General features: G+C 40.4%; 2 protein-coding genes across 6 annotated transcripts in view; both read right to left on the bottom strand.

Moving 5' to 3' along the window:
- Window positions 1–19,007, bottom strand: part of drc11 (dynein regulatory complex subunit 11) — a 178,841-nt gene that overhangs the window by 78,969 nt on the left and 80,865 nt on the right. For all 5 annotated transcript variants that reach the window (XR_012407358.1, XM_073952994.1, XM_073952993.1 and 2 more), the window contains 1 exon segment: window positions 18,244–18,351. Coding sequence is in view for 4 of the 5 variants with exons in the window: in XM_073952994.1 (XP_073809095.1) it covers window positions 18,244–18,351 (108 nt within the window). In the remaining variant the exon portion in view is untranslated.
- LOC137490186 (uncharacterized) lies at window positions 987–5,972 on the bottom strand. Its single transcript, XM_068218291.2, has 2 exons — window positions 4,422–5,972; window positions 987–1,643 (listed from the first exon to the last, which is right to left on the bottom strand). Exons 1-2 carry the CDS (start codon window positions 5,517–5,519, stop codon window positions 1,143–1,145), a joined length of 1,599 nt encoding a protein of 532 aa, XP_068074392.1. The 5' UTR covers window positions 5,520–5,972; the 3' UTR covers window positions 987–1,142.

The raw sequence follows: 19,007 nt of genomic DNA, 5'->3' as shown, positions 1-19,007 counted from the left end.
AGACAGCGACACAACAGGATGAGTTTACAGACAAGTCCCCGGAGGGTGCTTTATTTACAAAGTGAAGGTGTTGTAAAAGGTGCTCTTCTTTAGGGTGAGGTGCTCTGGTGCTCCGGGAAGTAGGTGAAGGACAGTGAGTAGTCGGGTGAAGGATTGTCACGAGCTGGAGTCCGCTATGGAGAGACAGAGAGACAAGCATTAGCACAGGGAGTCATAGAAGGAATGAAGCTCATCCTCTCCTGGCGTAGGTTGGGCTTATATGTCTCTCCGCTTGATGCCGTCCAGCTGTGAGCGATCCTGGCTTGATGATGGTCCAGCTGGGTGAAATTAGCGACCAGGGCGACGTGGCATGTAATCGCTCGCTACAATATATATATATATATATATATATATATATATATATATATATATATATATATAATTCATTCATTCATTTTCTTGTCGCAACCCATCTCTGGGAAACATCCACACACTCATACACACTCATAGGAAACCCACGGGAACACAGGGAGAACATGCAAAGTTCACACAGAAACAACAACTGAGCCGAGGCTCAAACCAATGACCCAGCGACCTTCTTGCTGTGAGGCGACAGCACTACCTACCTATATATATATATGCAGAATTATAAAAGCATATACATAATGTAGTATAGTTTGAAATTTCAGATGCAGACAATGATTAGTTCACAAAGTGGAATAGATCAGATTTCGAGTTCAAAACTTTTTTTTTTTTTTTGCTCATTGGATGGGAAATTAATAATAACACATTTTTTTTATTTATCAAACAAAGTCATAGTTAACATCAGAACAAATATTACGATGGTTTTATTACAGTGTACAGGATGTATAAGCTATTCTTAACATACTTTCACTGTGCTTATCCTTTGAATCTTGAAATTCACAATTCAGACATTGTATTATTGATAAAGCAGTGTGTAATATAGTTCGTTGTTGTGTGGGAAGAAGAAGACAGGGTCGGCGATATCAGGTAAGCAATATATTTTATTTTGCTTTTCCACAGCACTAGCAAACTGTGTGCGTGGGTGTGTATGTGTGTGTGTGCTCTCTCCTCTCCCGACTGCTCCTCCCGTTCTCCTTAAGAAGGGAGTCTCTCCGGCCCAATCACTAGAAAGACAGGTGTTATTTATCATTTCTGATTGACCCGCTGATTAGCCGCCGGGCTCCTAGCATGCTCTCCCCCCTGATTGGGTGTTCGATCACGCTTACCTCTCCACATACCCCCACCGCCCGCCTCAGGCCGGGGAGCCGTCCGGCCTGCAGCCCTCCCCCCCCCGCCCTCGAGAGGAAGTCGGCTACAGCCATTTGTACGCCCGGCCTGTGGATCACCTTGAACTTAAAAGGTTGTAAAGCTAGATACCAACGGGTGATCCGCGCATTGGTATCCTTCATGCGGTGAAGCCACTGGAGAGGAGCGTGATCTGAACAGAGGACGAATTCCCTACCCAGGAGGTAATAGCGGAGAGTGAGAACGGCCCACCTGATCGCCAGGCACTCCTTTTCTATGGTGCTGTACTTAGCCTCACTCTTGCTGAGTTTGCGGCTAATGTACAGCACCGGCCGTTCCACTCCCGCCACCTCCTGCGAGAGAACCGCCCCCAGTCCCCGATCGGATGCGTCCGTCTGTAAAACAAAGGGGAGAGCAAAGTCAGGAGCGTGCAATAGCGGCCCCCCACAAAGTATAGATTTTACCTTTGAGAAGGCCTGTTGGCACTGCTCCGACCATTGGACGGTATCCGGTCCCTCCTTTTTAGTGAGATCAGTCAATGAGCTGACAAGGGCCGAATAATTAGGGACAAAACGCCTATAATATCCTGCCAGCCCCAAAAACTGTCTCACCTCCTTTTTGGTCTTAGGTCTCGGACAGGTTGCAATGGCTGCAGTCTTATCAATTTGGGGCTGCACCTGCCCGTGACCTAAGTGGAAGCCCAGATACCTTACCTCCACTCGCCCAATTGCGCACTTCCGTGGGTTGGCCGTGAGCCCGGCCCGTCTCAGCGCCGACAATACCGCCCTCAAATGTTGCATATGCCGCTGCCAGTCATTACTGTAAATGATGATATCATCTAGATAAGCAGCGGCATATGCTGTGTGAGGGCCGAGTATTTTGTCCATCAGGCGCTGAAACGTCGCCGGTGCCCCGAACAGCCCGAACGGAAGCGTCACAAATTGGTGCAATCCAAACGGCGTAGTGAAGGCTGTTTTTTCGCGGGATATTGGAGATAAGGGGATCTGCCAATAGCCCTTCGTTAAATCCAATGTCGAGTAATATCGAGCAGCACCTAACCGGTCGAGCAACTCGTCAATACGCGGCATTGGATAAGCGTCAAATTTTGACACAGCATTCACCTTGCGATAATCCACACAGAACCGGACCGAGCCGTCCGTCTTAGGCACCAAGACAATCGGGCTGGCCCAGTCGCTGTGGGATTCTTCCACTACTCCCATTTTCAACATATTACTCCATTCTTCCTGAATCACTTTTTTCTTGTGTTCAGGTAGGCGATACGGCCGGGTCCTAACGACCACGCCCGGTTCGGTCTCGATATGGTGCTGAATCAGGTTAGTACGACCGGGCAGGGACGAAAACACGTCAGAGTATTCACGTTGGAGGTGCCGGATGTCGAGGAGCTGGCTCGCTGAGAGATGATCGCCCCCGGTGACCAGAGCGCTCGGCCGTTCACGGCCGGAGCTCTCTGGCCCCAGGTCATCCTCGTTAGTAACAAGCGTAGCCAGCGCCACGTCCTCCGGCTCCCTCCACTGCTTAAGCAGATTAATATGATAAATCTGACGCGAGTCAGCCCTGTCCGAACGAACCACCTCGTAATCGAGATCACTGACTCGTCGTGTGACCACAAACGGCCCTTGCCACTTGGCGAGTAATTTAGAGCTGGAAGTGGGTAGCAGTACAAGTACTTTATCTCCCTGTGAAAATTTACGGAGTTTAGTGCCCTTATCATATCGCCGGCGTTGGTCATCCTGAGCCTTAAGCAAATTCTCTGTAGAGAGCCGCCCCAGTGTGTGGAGTTTTGCTCTAAGGTCCAGGATATATTGAATTTCATTTTTACTTTTAGAAGGCTCGTCCTCCCAAGCCTCTCTAACAACATCCAAAACCCCTCTGGGCTGTCTGCCGTAGAGAAGCTCGAAGGGGGAAAACCCCGTGGAGGCTTGGGGAACCTCCCGCACAGCGAATAATAAGGGCTCCAACCACTTATCCCAATTTTTCGCGTCCTCGTGAACGAATTTACGGATCATTGATTTAAGCGTGCGATTAAATCTTTCCACCAGCCCGTCTGTTTGTGGGTGATAGACGCTGGTGCGAATAGATTTAATGCCCAATAATCCGTAAAGCTCGCGCATCGTGCGTGACATGAACGCGGTGCCTTGATCAGTGAGAATCTCCTTGGGGATTCCCACACGGGAGATGAGGCGAAACAGCGCCTCCGCAACGCTCTTTGCTGAGATATTACGGAGCGCGACTGCTTCCGGGTAGCGGGTTGCATAATCCACCAGAACTAATGCAAACCGATGCCCGCGTGCGGATCGCTCTAATGGCCCGATGAGATCCATACCAATTCTCTCGAAGGGGATCTCCATAATTGGTAAAGGGCGCAACGGCGCTTTTGGGGTGGCCGGCGGATTTACCAGCTGACATTCACTGCACGCAGCGCACCATCTGCTGACGTCACCGTGAATGCCCGGCCAAAAGAATCGGGTCATGAGGCGATTTAGTGTGGCCGCCTGACCTAAATGTCCGGCCATAGGATTAGAATGAGCCGCCTGAAAAAGCATTTCCCGGCGGCTCTTTGGTACTAATAACTGGGTTGTATCTTCTTTTGTCTGAGCGTCTTGGGTCACTCGATACACCCTATCATTAATAACCGCAAAATACGGATAGGAGAGGGGTCTATCAGGCTGGAGGATTTTCCCATCAATAACCTGCACTCTTTCGAGTGCATGTTTTAGCGTGTCATCACGCGACTGCTCCAGGGGAAAGTCTTTACACCGGGAAATTCCCAGCCCTTCCCCTGAGTCAGCGCGTGACGTCACCGCCTGGGATTCCCCCAGCTGAGCGACACGTCCCCTATCCGGCGATTTCTTCTTCCAAGAAGCACCCGCACATAAGACTCCCAATAATCTATTAAATCCAGGCCAATTAGTTCCCAGAATTAGCGGGTGTTTGAGGTGCGAGTTAACTGCTACCTCTACTCTATGTTTTTTCCCCCGAAATTGAATGTCTATTGCCGTCAGCGGGTAGTGAATTACATCCCCGTGCACACACCTTACCCTTACCGTGCGGCTCATATCCAATGCCGGGTCTTGAAGCAGGCTTTGGTGGATGGAAGTCTGGTTACACCCCGAATCCACCAAAGCTTGATATGTACCCCCTTTTATACTCACTGGTACCCGGTATAGCCCGTTGCGACCGGGGGCGACGATTGGCGTGGCGGGGACGCGAATCAGCGCACTCGCCTCCTTCACGGAGCAGATTTTTGGTGCGCTATCCTCGTGCCCGCGACGCAAATGCATCGGCCCAGACCTTTCCACTATACCCCCGGGGCCAGCAGGAGCAACCGATTGAACCGGAGAGAATCCTGGCAGTGTCTGGGCAACCGCCAGGGGTCGTTGCTCCACCCCTCTGCCCGAATGAGGCCCCGCCCCTCTTGGGACGTTTGGCAGATCCGCCATTGCGCACCGCCGTCTGGGTGCAGGTGTGGGCGGTCTCCGCAGTCTGGGCCTGGGAACAGGAAGAGAGAGAGAGAGAGGGGGAGAAGAGAGAGAGGTTATTTCGCCAACCCTGGACCTCGCCACCAGGTGATCCTCCGCCAGTCGGATGGCCGTCTCCAGATCATCAGGCCGGTGGCACTGGACCCACTCCGATGTTCGGGAGGGGAGGCGGGTGATGAATTGCTCCAGCACCACGGCATCCACCAGTTGGGCGGTGGTTCGGCCATCCTGTATCAGCCATCTGCGGCAGGCGTCACGGAGCTGCTGGGCGAACGCAAAGGGCCGGCCGCCTTCAGCCAAAACCAGCGATCGGAAGAGCTGACGTTGCTCCTCCGGGTTGCGGCCGGCCCGCTGGAGAATAGCTCGCTTCAGATGAGCGTATTCCAGGAGATTCTGGGCCGGTAGCTGCTGTGCGGCGATCTGGGCTTCGCCCGAGAGCAGCGGGATGACTCGTACCGGCCACTCAGCCCGCGGCCAGCCACACGCCTCAGCCATCTTTTCAAAAAGATCCAGGAACACTTCCGGATCATCCTCCGGCACCATTTTCTGTAAGGTGATGGGAGGGTGGGCGGCAGATGTCGGAGCGGGCCGGATCCCCTGGGACAGCAGACTCCGGATTTGCTCGCGGTCCTCCCGCTGGGCCTCCATGAGGACTTGGAAATGTTGTTCCTGGATGTTCTTCAGTTCCACCAGCGTCTCATGTTGTTGTTGGTGGAGGACCGAGAGGGCCTGGATAGCTTCCGCAAATGGCATTCTTGACGGAGTGGTCATTCTGGCAGTGAGGCTCTTCTCCTTCCCCGGATTTCGGCACCACTGTAATATAGTTCGTTGTTGTGTGGGAAGAAGAAGACAGGGTCGGCGATATCAGGTAAGCAATATATTTTATTTTGCTTTTCCACAGCACTAGCAAACTGTGTGCGTGGGTGTGTATGTGTGTGTGTGCTCTCTCCTCTCCCGACTGCTCCTCCCGTTCTCCTTAAGAAGGGAGTCTCTCCGGCCCAATCACTAGAAAGACAGGTGTTATTTATCATTTCTGATTGACCCGCTGATTAGCCGCCGGGCTCCTAGCATGCTCTCCCCCCTGATTGGGTGTTCGATCACGCTTACCTCTCCACACAGTGCCATTGTTCAAAATTCAGAAGAAGAAAATCCATGTGTTTGAATTCTTAATTTTTAATTCTATTTTTTTTCATGACTTGTACATGTAGGTATATTTCCCCCCTTATATTAAAAGCTACAGCATTGTAAGTCATAACTAATCTGGAACCCTTGCCCTTTAAAGACTATGAGCAGCAGGGGGCAATATAAACAGGAAAATATAGAATCTACAGCTGTGTGTTCTACATCCTAGCTGACCTACTGCACATCCTAAATAGTATACATTATTAAAAATAACGCCTCACAGCAAGAAGGTCATTGGTTCGAGCCTCGGCTCTGTCAGTTGGCAATTCTCTGTGGAGTTTGCATGTTCTCCCTGTGCTCACGTGGGTTTCATCCAGGTGAATTGGGTAAGCTAAAATTGTCCGAGCAGTGGAGTAAAGTAACTAATTACAAATACTCAAACTACTGTAATTAAGCAGTTTTTCTCAGGAATTATAATTTACTAAGTCGTTTTAGGAATGAGTACTTTTACTTTCCCTTGGGTACATTTTCTGTACTTTTACTCCTCACTTTCCTTCAACCCGCTGTCACCATTTTATTTTTTCTTGTCTATGGTGATTAGAAGAATCAAACAAACTCCTGATAAAAGACAACGTCCGGCATTCTCCAATTCTCATACTGCTCTCACGACAAAAATGCTTGCTGCATACACACAGCTTTGCTGTATCGGCCCTGACAGCATCACGGGGAAAAACATGCAACAAACCCCGTGGATCATGGAAACAAGCACATACGACACTTCATAAACAGCTAAATACTGGGTGCTGTGGGTCTGTGTCTCACAGCTTGGCACTGGCAGGTCTGTGTCTTGCCTTGGGAAAGCACGCGCAGTCTTAAATAATTAAGAAGCAGGCTCTTCTCATAGGATAAGAAAACTACGCTATGAAAAATAATGAGAAACTGACCTGTCATTATTCCACTTGCAGTTTTGCGCTACGTCGCCGGTTTTGATCTCACCCTAAAAATCATTTTATACCCCGAAGCTGAAATTAGCTGACAAAAGCTCAAAACTATCCAGTTTTTCCCACAATTAAAGCAAACAGGTGCTAACATTGTCTTAACTAATACTCAACACACACAAATCTAAAAAAAAAATACTCAAGGGTTTCATGAACCTTTAAACTGATGTTTTAAATCACTTTATTCACGTTACCTGGTGTGTTTCGAATCACTTTAGTCACGTGACCTAACTGTTTCAAATCATGCTCTGGTGCAGTGTTTCGACACTGTGTCAAAGTTTCACGTCAGCCATCCCTAGTATTTTGTGATTCACATTGTCCCGCTACACATTAATTTATTCTTTTAAAGTGCATTGTTGTATGATCTTTCCTCCAACAATTTATAATGTTGTAATTTTATTTAAGTGACTTTTAATGACATTTTCAATAGTTTTAGATTTTGTCTGTAATGGTGTTGTAAATTATGACAGAAAAAATTGTAAAAACATAGTACTTTTTAAACTATATCACCTAACTTTTAATAAATGCTATTTATATAATATATTGTTTCAAACTACTAAAATGTTAATGAAAGTCATTCTATTAAACTGCAGAGTTGAATTTCCAACATCAAAGTCAACAGAACAGAGATCAAGGTAATACAATTTGAAAAACATTCAAAGCACAAAATGTGAAATTGGTAATTAACACACATTTTATATAGTGTAGCGTAATTTTGGGCTGCTTATAATTGTTTGCAGGCTGCCCTGACCCTCGTCTGTGTATTGCATTACTTGTCTTTTACCCTTAACATTGTTTGTTTACTGCTTTTTAGTGATATATTAAGCATTTGGTTTGATAGGTTACATGAATTCTGTGATCTATGTCCTTGGGAATTAGTGAGGGAATATTAGTGCATTTCACAAAAAACAAATAAATTATGTAATTTTAATATTTATGTAAAGATTATTTTGCCAATAAACAGCAGTTCATATACTTTTTACAAAGTGTATGTGTTTATTGTAAATAATCCAAATGTGTTTTCCAAAATGTTCTAATAATTAGAACGGGTGTGTGGGGTTACTCCCCTGAAAATAAGGGGTGGGATGTGTGGTCTTATTTAAATTCTAAAAGTGATGATTACATTCATGGATAAAAATCTGGGCTACAATCAAGACATTAAGGGAGTTCACAAAGATTTTGTGCTCATGGAGAGAATAAGTCCCTTTAGGGTGGGCTCACTTAATTGGTGATTTATTACTTTGGAGATCTGTTTGAGCATCAAAATCATCGTCAGAATTGTTCTGGACTGTGTGTTTTTTGGTCATGTAATTTCCTTCGGCTATTATTTTGCTGGCAAATTACAAGTAGAAACCAATGGAGATAAAGTCACACTGGTTTATTGACAGATAGAAAATATGCACATCCTAGCCTCAGGGGAACAGGAACACAACAACAATGAATACTGGACCATGAATGGTGGAAGCACTGGGACTTAAATAATAAACACTGATAGTGTTTGGCATATTACTTAAAATAAAATTTGTTATATTTACTTCTGACAAATAGGAAATAGCCAAATCACATCCTTATAAAAGTAACGAAATATAGGGAAAGTAACTTGTGTTTGTTTTGAGATTTTTAAACTAAATTAAACTATAAAAAAATGTACACTGTTCTATATTATGTAATAATGTTGTGGGACAATTCAAAGACAAATCAAAATTATATTCTATTTTAAACATTAACATTTTATAGTGAAACAATAAAACATACAGTAATCAGTGGTTTAGAACTTTTCATATCTATTGCACAGACCACAGCTGTAACATAGGAGTCGGGGTACAACTAAGTTGAGGGTCCAAACGCAGTTTATTTGCAGCTTAGTCAGTCAGGCAGGCAATGACATAATCGTGGTCACAGGCAGAAATTAGCAGGCAGCAATCAAGATATACAAGAAACAAGGCAAGAATCGCTAGGCTAGGCTAACGCTTAGTAATGTTACAGGTAAAAAGAAATCAGTAGGGATGTAACGGTATCAGAATTTCACGGTACGGTAAAACCTCGGTATAAATGTCACGGTACGGTATTTATTGAATCATTTACAGAAAAAAACAAAACTTATGAAAATACTCCAAAAAATTGCCAAAAGTGTCAATGACATACAAATTAGCCATCTATCTGTAAGCTTTGAAACAGGAACTTCAATTTTAATAAAAAAAAATCCTTAAACCATGTAAAAAAATAAAGTTTCAATTTAGTATTGTTGAAAACTCATCACATTCAACATTTAATCACTCACTCACTCACTTAGATAGAGATGGGTTTAAAGGAAAATTATCATATAAATATAATCTGGTAAAAGCTGGTATCTCTGGGTATTTACAATGTCCCCTGCAACAGAAAAAAAACCCTCTCATTTGGGACTGAGGTTTCTGGGACAAGAGAGATATGACTTGGCCCAGGTTGACAGCAGTGGGTAACGTTTTCAACCCAGCAGTGGGTAACGCATTGTCTCCAAAATGATCAAAAGTGCCCACGCGACGCGACATACCCTCCGTCCCCGCTTTACAGTAAGCGCGCGACAACACAGCTGATAAGAACTCGCGCGACAACACCGCTATTCAGTACGCGCGCGACAACACAGCTGATAAGAACTCGCGCGACAACACCACTATTCAGTACGCGCGCGGCGACAACACCCGCTTTAGGGTTTTCCAGCTCTTTTTGATCCCCGCTTCTAGCAGCACACTCCATTTCCGCATTACTGGATCTGTAGCGACAACAGACCGCAAGGGATTATGGGCAAGCCTGGGCTGATGAGAATTGTAGTTTCCGGTACCTCCCGTTCGCTTCATTCGCCTGAGCAAATTTTCTCAGAAGACCTATAATTTTACCGAGTCATGCGACTACGGTAATATTGAAAAAAATGTATATTGCGGTATGACGGTATTTACAATACCGTTACATCCCTAGAAATCTGTAATGCGAGTGAGAATGAAAGCAGAACATGTAGTCAATGTAATCATTCTATGATGAGCTTGTGTGTGCAATCAGAGAAAGAACTGAAACTGGTGTGTGTATGTGAGGTGCATGCTGGAATTTGTAGTTTGTAGTATATCAGTGGCAGATTAGTAGTTCTTTGGCGATCTGCAACTGCTAACAAATAAGTCTAAACAAATAAACTAGGATTTTAAAGAAATGAAATAAAAGTAGGCGAATGGATAAATTGTTTTTATATGTATGTTGTATTTTATATGTATGTTTATGTTTAAACAGTATAAATGCAAGCTTTATTTTATTCAACTAACATTTATATTTTTTGAAACACAGTGACATAAGATGCTTTACATAAGACGTGATATATTTTAGTGTGTTTCTTTCAATAAGCCTTCTGATGTTCATTCACTTTTTAATCTTGGTATAACTAGTCAAGCACTCTCACTTCGATACTCTCTGGCTGCATCCTACCTTCACCAATAGCAAGCTGATAAGGACATATTATTTGTAAAGTTGATCATGGAAATATACTACGACAGTCGGATCTCAGCCGAGGAAACAAAATTATTTTGCATTTTTTCAGTTTAGTGGCTAATTCGTATGTTAAAAATGTACGATTTTAAAAAGATGTGGCACCCAACCTAGCCCCTAAACCCAATCGTCATTGGGGGATAAGCAAATCACACGAATGTACGAATGAGATCATACGAATTCATAGGAATTAGCCACTAAATCAAAAATATGTGATAACTATGACATGTTTAGATAGTTTTGCTACTGTCTATTAGTCTATTTTTCATGTGTCAGAACACAATTAAACTACTTTTAGTTGCTTTGATGTAGTTCTCCTTTGAAAGCAGAACTCCCATTATTGCCAGCACTCTCACGGCAATTTGTACAAATCGTTATCAAAGGTGTGGACTTCACCACTAATAAAACATGTATAGTGCATGGTTTGGTTGTACATTGGTAGTATGCAGAATGGAGCACACACTAAGTGTATATTAAAGCATGAATGAATGTGTATCTGCATGTACACTTTCTTTCCACCACAGTTTAAACATGATTATTCAAAACTGAATTGCACTTCCTAATCTCTCCCAACAGCTCTTGTTTAAAGGGCCATTGTGTTATAAAGGAAGTCCATTTGACCTCAGAATATCTGCAGTGTTTATGAAGTATAACACGGTTTACAGACAAGCACAATGAGGAACACTGTGAGAAACTTGTGATTTACAAAGTAGCTGTAACAAACAGCCTACTGTACATGTTATTTCACACTGTCCTAATATCTCCTGCCAGCTTTAATCTGCTCAAGCCCAATTTACTGTATAGTTTGCACCCTATTAGATGGTTAAAAGTGATTATATTTAAAGAGATGGGTAAGTGAAAATCAAGAAAGAAAAGGAAGAATGGAACAAAATTGAAACTAGTGGGTAGATCTAAATGATTTAATCACTACAGCGAGAACACTTGGAAACTTACAGTACCTCAGGCCAGGACTGTATTAGTCACTCTTAATGATGGAACAATCATCAAAAGCACATGGGTTATGTTTTTAAAAGAAGCACACAAAACAAGAAGTGAATAAGATGAGTGATGATTATGTTTCCTCTCATTCTGTTTATCGATAAGATACATATGCATTTTTTACGCTAACATATATTTACCGAACTAGTTTCACTTCAAGGATAATTATCCTAATAATCAATCTGTTGTTTTATTCTTTGTTGTGATGTATGTCTTAGTGAGTATTAGTAGACTCTACTTAATATCTGTTGATACTGCTCCTTCAACAGACATTTAACTGACTATAAGAAACTGTGCAAGTACATGTCAACTTACACTAACCCTAACCACACCCTAACAGTTTACTTATAATCTAATGAGAATTACAGTAGTTGGCATGTAGATGTGATGTAACTTAAATTCAACAAATGCATTGTAAAAATAAAGTGTGACCCTATAGGTTTATAGAAAGTAATAAACCTTTTGACTTTCTTAAATAATAAATTCATCAACTGATTAAATGTAAAACAAAATCAACACAGCAGTATATTTTACAATGCTCTTAAAGCCATCCTGGCTGTTTTCCTAAAGATAATGTGTATTTACCTAACCTTTATCATTTTACAGAATACAATATAATAATTTAATTTCAGCCTTATTCTCTGATAAGCTTCAGTTCACAGAAAGAAGTCTCGAACATAGATGGGGAGTAAAAACATGTAATTTTGAATTACTTTTACATTATGCAAAAAAAAAAATATTTTAATCTTTTGTTAAATATTTGTATTTTAATCTTCTATTGAACATATAGTTCATTCATTTATTCTATTCTTTGGCTTAGTCCCTTTTTTAATCAAGGGTCGCCACAGCGGAATGAACCACCAACTTATCCAGTTTTAAACAGTGGATGCTCTTCTGACCTCAACCCATCACTGGGAAACACCAATACACACTCATTCACACACATACACTATGGACAATTTAGCTCACCCAATTCACTTATAGAGCATGTCTTTGAACTTTTGGGGGAAACCGGAGCATCCAGAGGAAACGCACGTGAACACAGGGAGAACATGCAAACTCCACACAGAAACACCAACTAGTCTAGCCGGGGCTCGAATCAGCAACCTTCTTGTTGTGAGGCCATTGCTACCCATCACACCACTGTGATGCTCCTAAATATATAGTTTACCAAAAAAAATGAAAATTTACTCATTATCAGTGTTGGGTAAGTTACTTTAAAAGTAATAGATTACAAATTACTGACTACTAGTGGAAAGTTGATTTCATTACATTACTAATTGTTTAATTATTCATTTTCTTTTCGGCTTAGTAGCTTAATTATTCTAGGGTCGCCACAGCTTGATGAACCGCCAACTTATCCAGCATATGTTTTATGCATTGAATGACCTTCTAGCTGCAACCCATCACTGGGAAACATCCATACACACTCATTCACATACATACACTACAGACAATTTAGCCTACCCAATTCACCTGTACCACATGCCTATGGACTTGTGGGGGAAACCGGAGTACCCAGGACCCACGCGAACACAGGAAGAACATGCAAACTCCACATAGAAATGCCAACTGACCCAGCAATCTTCTTGCTGTGAGGCGAACGTGCTACCCACTGCGCCACCGTGCAGCTCTTTACTAATTACTTAATGTAAAAAGTAATCAAATTACTTTACTCTGAAGTTACTTTTAAAACATTTAAAACTTTCAATAATTTAATATTGACTATTAAAATGGGTTGATCACAGCGGCTTGACATACAGTATTCAAAAGACTTAAAGGGCTCTATTTTGATTTCTATTTTAGCCTATACATAATTAATTTGGTTTGTTAAGCACAAAGGTTTGTTTCAAAACTATTTCTAAATTCAATTCTAATTACCAGAAAACGAATAAATGAACAATAATAATGAAGTGTGGTCAAAAAACTGAGTTATATCCAAATACACATGCTGTACAAATCCATACACAAATCCAAGCTTGTTTTTAATAAAACAAATATAAATATGCATATAATAAATAATACTGCTACTAACAATAACATTATACAAAAGCAAATTGTTATGAATGAACTGAAAAAGCCCCCCGAGATGAAGAAGGCATGAAAGTGTTGTTTTTATATTTATGTAAGCTAGAAAATAATAATTTTTGTAATAATTTAATCCTTAAATTATTTTTCATTTGTAAAGATATGGGTATTGCTGTACACCTTAATTGTAATAAGTCAGCGAGGCAGACATAAATAAGCTGAGCTGAAACTAACAAACAACATTTGCGCCACGCCTTGCGCCTCATAGCGCCGGACGTATTGTAGGACCCCTAGTGTTCTTCCAAAACTTCAAATTCTCTCATCATTCACTTGTTCCAAACCTGTCTTTTTTTTTTTTTAACACAAAAGAAGACATTTAGAGGAAACCTGGATACCTGTAATCATTGACATCCATGAAAACTCACAACAGTGTTTGGGTGTTCTGTGTTTGCCTGAGGTAGCCTATCGAAATGTTTATATTCCATACAAAGTATGTAGCTGATCGGTTAGCTCTTGTCACGTGACTAACAATTTTCAACTAATATGCGCTCCTCAATTGGAAATAACAAACTTGCGTGAATAATAACAAGACGCAATATGTGAACAACCCCATAAGCAGCTTTGCTTCTCATCACATTCAGAAGATACATTTACTCCTGATCCTGAGCACAAATTCAATTTAGCCCGTTTAGGCTGAGTTGGGCCGCATAGTTTTTGGACCCCGGTGTTCTTCTTGGTGACAAGTATTGTCATAGAATGCTTTCTATTCAAGTGCTTGAACAAGTTGAGTTCAAAGCAGTATAAATTTATTTGGAGACTAGACAATGACTGCATTTCACAGCAATATTTTTGCTGTTATGCTCAATGAAATGAAAGTAAAGTTTGTATTTCCACTTGAAAGAACCACTCTCGACAGCAGCAGCACGTTCTCCAGCTATTTAAAAGCGCATGCTTATTAACTGATGTGGCAGCAGAAAACGTGATTTAAAAGAAGCATTTTTTCTTCTAAAAACTATGTTTGTAACTTAACGCAAGTAACTGTAATCATTACATAAGTTTAAAATGTAATTTGTTACATTGCTGTGTTCCCCAAAAATGTAATTAGAATACAGTAACACGTTACTGTGGAATGCGTTAACCCCATGTCTGATCACTATTTACTCACCCTCAATTGGTTGTTATAAACCTCAGTTGAACACAAAGAAGATATTATAAGGAAAGCTGGAAAATAAGTATGTAAGTCAGTGGTTACAAGTTTTCAACATTCTTCAAAATATCTTTTGTTTTCAACAGATAAAAGAAACTTAAACAGGTTTAGAAAAGAAAGGAAGGAAGAGTAAATGATGACAGAATTTAAATATTTGGGTGATATCCCTTTGAATATATATATATATATATATATATATATATATATATATATATATATATATATATATATATATATATATATATATATATATATATATATTTATATATATAAGAATTATATTAGTTTTTATATAAAAAAGTAATAATCTAACATAAATAATAATAATAATAATAATAATAATAATAATAATATTTTTGGCATTTTCTCTTTTGTATCAGGACCAATCTAGTGCACCGCTTGCATAGTAGACACTTTTTTACTCTCCTCTGGGACTGTCATGATGATAGACCTCAGGAGAGACATGACACTCCCTGCACACAGACGTCCTGAGGGACACAGACGTCCCGACTCCTGAGAGTGATAGTTTTGCTTGCTGTCTGATGGAGCAGTCTTTTGTGTTTTAGCTGAGCCCTGTATATGTGCCTAGAGCCGCAGATCACTGAGGGACAGTCCAACTCTCCCTGCGAAGTGTTGTTAAGGTTACAGCCCACCAGGCAGCATTTGTACTGTATGGTACTATTCAGTGCAGGCTGGGTTATTGAATGAGATGTGAGTGGATGGAGTGAATGCTGGTGTTGATATTGTGATACAAGACACCAGACATCTCTATGGCAATGAAGCATTCGCTACAGAGAAAGTTACAAAAGACCACGAGCTGCTTAGCTGGGTCAAGTACAGTTCAGAAGGGCAGACAGGGTGCACTCTATTACCGTCAGTGACAAGCGTGCACACACACATACACACAGACAGGCATATGTGGGTCTAACAGTGCTGTTACCAAAATAATTGTTGCAAGTGGAATGGTAGTGTTTTTAAAAGTTGTTGATCATTATAACTTTGAATGAACTTTTATGAAACTATTTGGTCCTTCAGTGTGTTTAAAAAGGCTGACAAAAATTATAAATGTATTTATTTTAGAAAGTGCAAAATAAATACTTAATTACTGAAGTGTAAATAGTTCATGTTACTATTTAAAAAAAATATTGATGTAAAATATCAATTAGGCTGTATTTTAAGAAGGTCACACTTTATTTTGATGGTCTGTTTGTTTTAAGTTACATTGCATGTACATGCTATCTAATTCTTATTAAATTATAAGTAGTATGTTATGTTGGGGTTAGTGTAAATTGACATGTTCTTGCAAAGTTTCTTATAGTTAGTAAATGTCTCATAAAGGAGCAATATCAACAGATATTAAGAGTCAAATGGACCATTAAAATAAAGTGTTATCTATAAAGTTGTAAGCTTCAGTTTGGACAGTTTTTTTTTTAAAGGGGTGATCCACTATAATATTACATTTCAAACTTTAGTTGATGTGTATTGTAGATGTAATGTGAACATAAACAACATCACTGAATGTAATACGCTCAAAGTTCAATGCAAAGGGGGGCATTGGCTTTTACAGAGTTAGTTTAGCAAAGCCTACAGTGAAAGAAGCTTGGGTGCTACAAAAAAATACATCAGGGCTTATGCGATCACAAACCCTTCAGGTTATGCGCATACAGCCCATGCAGCAAAAGGGGCGTGGCCAGCGGTGCTGTAATGTTATAGTAGAGAAAGCTAAAAACGTAAACAATGATGTAAACAACGGGAAATGCTGTTTGGCACCGTTAAAAATTTAGCTACAAATTCATGTTTATCTGTCAAACCCCTGCAAACACCCACAATCTTCACATGTGCTGCAGTGTCTTTCTATGTGGATGCTTTTATTGTGTTCTACATCTCAAATAATGAACTTGCAAAAGATATGTGAACATTTCATATTACTTGCACATGCTTATTCTGAATATACTGCATGTAAAAGACACTCGTCTGATTTTATATTAGAGAGCAGGTGTGGGGTTTAGCTGTGTTCTTTGTGTCATTTTCTGTCTGATTCAGGGTCAAACTGATATGACTAACTACTCTGACCCACAGTATTTACACAGTGTAAAAGCCAATCCACGAATCACAACACATTATGTTAGCTGACAAATCAGAGACTCTTGAGGGTGAGCTTTTTAGAGGAACTAGGAAATATTACATTTATTTTCATGTTATATATCTTAAACGTGTTTGTTTTCAGGAGATATATGAAAAAATTATATGATTTTCTAAAAAATTAAGCATGAGCACACATTGTTTTACATCTTATAAACACAACCAAGCCTTAAAAATACACTCTGGACCACCCCTTTAAGTATTATTTTTGAAATTCTTAAATTCCTTATTCCTAAATATTACACTCTTTTAGTATCATAATAATGTTTTAATCTGCAAAATAGGAAATAGTAGTATAAAAGAAGAGAATTAGTTAGAAACATGTAATTCCCAATGGTAAACTACAGGCTCACACCAATTGAGACTATTTGCCTGGAAGAACATTGTTTCTTTATAACTCCTGCCACAATAAAATAGGAAGACCATTATGAATTGGCAAATCACAATCATGTATTCTGGGCATGTCCAATTATACACCTATTTTACAAAGACACAAGACATTGGAGGTCAAATTGAAGATCGAGATCGAGTTTCAGTTTTCAGTGTTATACTTGGGTATTTTTGAGTTGCATGAGGCTAGAGAAACATATTTCAGGAGAATACTTCTTGTTGCAGCTAAGTATATAGCTTCTGTCAACCCCTCTCACTTTAGAAGATTGAAAGCAATTGTTATAGAAATATGCGAGATGGAAACCCGTACTTTCTCTTTAAAACAAAAAAAAACTAAACACAAAGGGGCTATTTTATGGAGCAAGTGGAAAAGAATTTTGGATGCTAATGTATATATAAATGGTAATATAATCTCTCAGCAGTTTTGAACAGAGTCCTGAAAAATCATACTCATGTAAAAGTATGTGCGTGGAAATCCGCAGATTTCTGCAGATCTTTAGCCCATCATTTAGTCTTTTATTTACTTGTGTAAATGTGTGTAAATTTATATCTATTCAGTTTTTAACTTAATTTCAGTAATATTACTGACAAATATGAAAGTACTCATTAGATTTATTTACAATACAGTTTGTTAAGTAATATTTTCTGCATTGTAGTAGATCTGTTGTATGAGAGACTTGTTTTGCTTACCAAATAAGTGCCTCTAGATGGATTAGTTTTTATTCAATATATTAAGCTTTTAGTTATGATGCACCCAAAGTCATTTCACATAAATCTGCAAATTTTTTTTTACAAAATTCTTTGCAGAAATAGCAAAAAATGTCCACAGATTCTGTCTGGCCTTACTCATGGCTCTTTTATAGTTAGCTCTGTTACAGATTCTCCACTGTGTCCAAATACATCCAACATGGAAAAAATACAGATTCTGATTGCATAATGAGGGGTAAAACCTTTTTTTTTTTTTTTAAACCACCACAGCAGTGATATCACCACAGTAGTAACAGACAGTGTCCAGATGTTTTTGAACATTTATAAGATGACTTAAGTAGAGGGGAGCAGAGCTGACTAGGTCTAACTAGTCAGAGCTGGTTACACTCACCCAGAGGCAGGATGCCATAAAGTGCGATGAGCTGTCTGACGTCAGAGAGAGATGGCATAGGCTCAATATCTGCTTGGCGTAGTGTTGTGCCCAGGTAGCTGTATTCACCTAGAGACACAAGGAAAAAACACATGCCAGACAGCTTTATATACTGTATGTTATCAAACATCAGAAAGTTATGGCTGCTTGCCAGCATTGCGTCACGTCCCCATTGCGACCCTGGTTTCCAAGGAATGTTAAAAAAAAACAAACATGTCAGAGTAACAAAGTTGTTCCGACACATAGAAGTCAATGTGGTTTCTATACTTTAAGCGACACACCCTGTTCCCAGAAAGAACAGAATAAACTGAAATGAAAACTTTGCCATTGGCTTCATATTTTGTGCCATTTTAGAGCAACACTAGGTTGCTATGCTCAACAACTATGCTTAACAACTGATGATTCATAAAATCCATTTCGATACACTATCGTTGACAGGCATGTGATTCAGCACTGTGCATGTGTCTGCGCTCAAGTAGTAAAACCAATCTGAGTAATGCATTTATCATAAAACATAATTTACAAGTGCTAGATGGCCTGTTGTAACTCTCTGATTACACTGTGAGTGTAAGATATAACAACTGGCAACATGCAAAAATGGTGCAAATGTCTTCACCAGAATAGTATGCGTGTATGAATGTGGTAAGGGTGATTTCACAAAGGACACTACATGACAAAAGTCTTGTCGCCTATACAAGTTTAAGAAACAACAATTAGCTTGACTT

Source organism: Danio rerio, chromosome 6, assembly GCF_049306965.1.
Source record: "Danio rerio strain Tuebingen ecotype United States chromosome 6, GRCz12tu, whole genome shotgun sequence".
Lineage (NCBI taxonomy): Eukaryota > Metazoa > Chordata > Actinopteri > Cypriniformes > Danionidae > Danio > Danio rerio.
Note: the sequence above shows the minus strand (reverse complement) of the source record. Positions and strands in the feature narration are given on the sequence as shown.

What these genes read in the sequence shown, in the direction of transcription:
- LOC137490186 (XM_068218291.2), bottom strand. Translation starts at nt 5,519, where the DNA reads ATGACCACTCCGTCAAGAATGCCATTTGCGGAAGCTATCCAGGCCCTC. An exon ending in ACGGGCTATACCGGGTACCA is followed by an intron (nt 1,644 to 4,421) that starts GTGAGTATAAAA and finishes TTTGTTTTACAG; the next exon opens with ACGGACGCATCCGATCGGGG.